This window comes from Myotis davidii, unplaced genomic scaffold, assembly GCF_000327345.1.
Source record: "Myotis davidii unplaced genomic scaffold, ASM32734v1 scaffold1244, whole genome shotgun sequence".
Classification (NCBI taxonomy): Eukaryota; Metazoa; Chordata; class Mammalia; order Chiroptera; family Vespertilionidae; genus Myotis; species Myotis davidii.
Window position 1 is genome coordinate 202258 of NW_006295460.1, and position 4795 is coordinate 207052.

General features: G+C 33.3%; 1 protein-coding gene across 1 annotated transcript in view; it reads right to left on the reverse strand.

Annotated features, from left to right (window-relative positions):
* The window catches only part of DEPDC1 (DEP domain containing 1), a 42006-nt gene that overhangs the window by 34618 nt on the left and 2593 nt on the right, over positions 1-4795 (reverse strand). The window contains exons 3-5 of the mRNA XM_015568033.1: positions 2462-2624; positions 1958-2076; positions 1403-1533 (exon numbers count right to left, since the gene is read on the reverse strand). Coding sequence (XP_015423519.1) covers positions 1403-1533; positions 1958-2076; positions 2462-2624 — 413 coding nt within the window. The remainder of the gene's footprint in view (positions 1-1402; positions 1534-1957; positions 2077-2461; positions 2625-4795) is intronic.

Below are 4795 nucleotides of genomic sequence, written 5' to 3' on the forward strand. Positions count from 1 at the left end.
TTTTGGGGGGTGGTTATGAATAAATTAGCATTAATCTCTACCCATTACCACCATCTTTACTTTATCCCCATTTCTGTTCTGACTATAGCTATATTACATTAATATTACTGACTGGAGTGAGACCTATAATTGAAACAAGGTATATTTGAATATTAGTGTGCATTCACAGTGAGGACTGCTTCAAATCTTTTCATTATCACTAATTGAAATATGCTGCATAAAATCTAGCAGTTTTTCGATACAAACATAAAAACCATACAAACACTTGACTTCAAAAGTTTGGATGAGAGCATATACAGTTATTTTACAGTTATTTTGGACCACTAGAATGGTCCAAAGCCAAAGCCATATGTAACATAACTCTTAAGTTTTGACATTTACTATTTGTTCCTACAATTAAAACCTCAAAGTTCTTGCATACAAAAAGAAACTCAAAGTAATACATTTCAATTAATTCTATAAATAGCAATTGATTATTAAAAAATTACTCAAGCCCTGGCTGGATGGCTCAGTTGATTGGAACGCCATCCTGTGCACCAGAAGGTCACAGGTTCGATTCCTGATAAGGAAGGGCACATACCTAAGTTTGGGGTTTGATCCCCCATTAGGGTGCATATGGGAGGCAACTGACTGATGTTTCTCTCTCCTCCTTTCCCCTCTCTCAAAAATCAATAAACATATCTTCCCACGAGGATGAAAAACAAAAACGACATTTTGAGAGCATTTACTGATATACTTTTTGTAATATTTCCTAATGTATCTGCCTTGAATTATTTCCGATTTTCCTATCTTATATCTGAAATCAATACATTATATAAATGTATATAATAATATAAAAAACATATACATAATACAAAGCCAGTGCTCTTTAGAGTACTGGTGTTGAGAGGCTGGGCTTATTTTATTGTGTTACTTCAGTTTTGCATACGTCTGATCCCTTTAAATTTATATGCTCATGTAAGCTCCAGGAAGGCATGGCCATTCCTCTGATCCAGAAGGGAGGGAGCCTGATCCCCACAGGCCTGATCCAGACAGGAGGGAGCCCAATCCTGTGCATTGAGCATCTGTCCCCGATGGTCAGTGCTCGTCATAGTGACTGCTTGACTGGTTGTTCGGTCGCTTAGGCTTTTATATATATAGATACCTTTTTTTTGGCTGTTTAACCATGCCATTAAAAAAATCATGAATCTATCCTAAGAGCTAAAATAATATAATATGATATTGACTTAAAAAATATTCCACTGTGATTGCTAAGGCACCCGTGATAAAGCAATAGTGTCCCTGATGCTCTTTCAATTAAACTATTCTGCCTTCTACACTGTGGTCTTTGTGCACCCCCACAATAGCTATCACATTTGTTTGCAAGTTTAAAAAGAGTCCAACTTCTTTTGTTGATACGAACCTGATTTGTCTTGTAGTACAACTACTCCATGTTTACTTGTATTGGTCATGTTGTACATTATATATTGAGGAATCACTTGTTTTGGGTTTATGACTTCTTCTAGGGATGACACCCCTAAAATGGTTTGAAGGCTAAAGAGAAGAAAGAACACAAACATTTTTCCTCCATAAAATAAGTACAATAGAATATAAATATGAAAGGGTTTGGCAAACAAATAAAGCCCTCAAAGTATACTGTTTTTGTTTTTCCTGAAACCAAACTTTGAAGGCTTATATTTAGAATCTAATTTTAAAAATATTTATTTTTATAATTTTTAAGGACTCCAATATATATTCTAATATACAGCCACAATTAAAAAACAACACCACACCAAATCATACTGAAAACATTCTATTTCTACTATCCTAGAATTACAGCAAAAACACTAAGAAACACATATACAGGTTAAGTTCTAAGCTTTGAGAATTAAACTGCTCTTTTGCTTTAGCATATATGGATGAAAAAAGAAAAATTAAAATTCTAAACATCGGTGGAACTTGGTTTGTTTTAGCTTACTAGTTTAGAATAATGTATCTCCAAACTTCTTCAATATCTTTCTGACTTATTTCTCTATTATCAACTGTGTTTTCTTGATCTTCATTGATTATTTCACAGTTCATGTTTTCAGTATTTTCCTGAAAAGAGAATTACTTTGGGTTAATATGTTATGCTCAAATTAAGGATATTTTGAACTGACCCCCTCTATGTGGATCTCTGAGGTAAGTGTTACCTGATGAAATAATATAACATAAAGCTTTTGGTTTTGCAGTTGGGCAAATCACACTCAAATAAATTTAAAATAAAGCATGCTTAAATCATATAATTAGTATTTCAAGTATGTCTCACTACCACTTTTTATTACTGTTTCTATGAGTTCCATACATTTTTAAAGTATAATGAAAGTTAAGAGTGTCAAATACTGGCTACAAATATTAAAAAAATCATTTACTTTTAATGATTCTATTATTAAGCACATAGTAGTTATATTTAAACTAGTGATTAGTAAAAAAGATGTTTTACCTGAGAGAATTGCAATCCATGCTTTTTAGGAGTTCTACGAGATAAGTTTCGTAATTTAAAAATACTGTCTTTATCCTTGGAAAAGTTCTCTATGCTGTTTTTTCTCAATTCTGGATGCCTTCGTGGAAGAGTTTTAAGTGGAGAATTTGCAGGAAATCTGATTTAAGAATAATATGCAATTAAATAATGTAGTTCAGAAACTTACTGCTTATTTATCTTAAAAATCACATAAAAAACTGATTTACATTATTAAGGAATGAAAAGTCTACATAGATTTTCCCATTAAACCTTTAAAGTTACTTTAATAGTTTCCTGCTTTCTTTAGTACACTGGCTATTTCAAATTTATTTCTGGATAATTCAAGGTTCTTATTAAATCAATTATGTTGGGGAGGTATCATTTACATATAAAATAGTTTAGAATGTTACATTTTCTAATATTTTCCCCAAGTTATCTAATTTGTATATATTTTCTGCTCTAATTTCCAGAAGTTGGTCTCTGTACTTTTTTTAAAAATGTTTTTATTGATTTTAGAGAGCGAGGGAGAGATAGAAACATCAATGAGAAAGAAACATTGATTTGCTGCCTCCTGCACACTCCCTACTGGGGATTGTGCCCAAAACCTGGGCATGTGACCCCCACTGGGAATTGAACTGGGGTCCTTTTGGCTCATGGGTTGACACTCAACCACACCAACCGGGCCACTTTATTATTATATAGCTTTTTCCTTTTATTTTAATATAAATATTTCAAATATACAAAAACATATATACAGAAAATAATATAAAACATCTATGTATATAACCATCAACCAATGCAATTAACATTTAACCAAATATTTCATTATGTGTTGTTTTTTTTTAATCCTCACTTGAGGATATTTTTTCCATTGCTTTTCAGAGAGAGAAGGTAGAAGGGATGAAGGGAGAGGGAAAAGGAGAGAGAAACATGACCTGAGAGAGACATGACTGGTTCCGTCCCTAATGGGCAGAGAGCGAACCTAAAGTCCAGGAAAAGTTCTTTTTTATTCCTCCATTCTAAAATATTTTCTTATATTATCTCATAAGAGTTGTATTTTCATATATAGTTATTTAATTCATATATGTTATGCCAATTTCTCATATAAGTATGGGTTTGTATTCTCCGTTAATTGTTTCAATTTAGGCTCAGATACCAGGTTAAGGCAATTCTTCCCTCCTTGTTCTTCAAAATTGCCTTGGACCTTTACATTATTAAGTAAATTTTAGAATCTGCTTGTCAAATTCAACAAAAACAATTATATAGAGGCCTTGAATAAAAATGCACTGAATTTATCAATTTATGAAAAAGCGACTGTGATACTAAGTCTTCTCATTCATGAAGAGGATATCCTTCTCCATTTATTATCTTCAATTTTATCATTTCCCCCAGGAAGGTCTTATACATTTTTGGAAAACTTTATTATGTACTTTATAGTTGCTATTGTAAAATACTAAGGCAGAGGGTCTAGTTGAAGAGTTATGTAGAATTCCAGTTAAGAGAGAATAATGGTCTAACCAAAAGAACATTCTTAGTGGAGAGAAAAATGGACAGAGCAGAGAACTATTGAGGCAGCACAATAGAAATCGTTTTATAATTAAATAATATTTAAAGGGGAGAAGGGAGTCAAGGTATCTAAAGGGAAGACAGTGCCATTCTTTCGATGATAGTGATTTTCTATTTGCTATATTTGAAGTGCCTAATAGGCAAAAAAAAAAGTGGCTAAAATTCAGGAGAAATGTTTTGGCTGGAGTTTTGCAAGTCTTAAGCAGGTGAAGGCATAGAATAAGATTACTTAGGGAGAGAGGTGGAGAAAAGTCTAGGACCTTGCAAACCAGTAACAACTAAAGGATGAGCAGCAGCCAAGGAGCCCACCAAGGTGACTAAGGAGTCCTTAAGAGAGGAAAGATTTCTAGGGTGTCACACAAAATGAACTGTTCATATAGCCCTTATTGCAGTTTATTTGTACGGCATAAGTCATCTTTGATAACATAGGCAAGAATCCATTTCTAAGATATTTCCTTTGAAAAGTACCAATTCTGCAGAGGGAAAAAAAACATGGATATTAGAATCCAAAGGCCTACTTTAAGGGAAATATAACAAAGAATCCTGGGTGCATGAGAGAAAAAGCAATTATGTGCCTGAGAGACTCAGCAAGGCTCCATGGAAAAGGCTACAATAGAGCTGACATGAGAAATGTACTTAGTAGTTTGACAAGTGGGTACAGTGTTTCAAGGTGGAAGAACATATTCAGACAGAGGTAACATGATTTGTTAGAGCACAGTCTCAGCTTCCGCATCTATAAAAAGGAGCTAA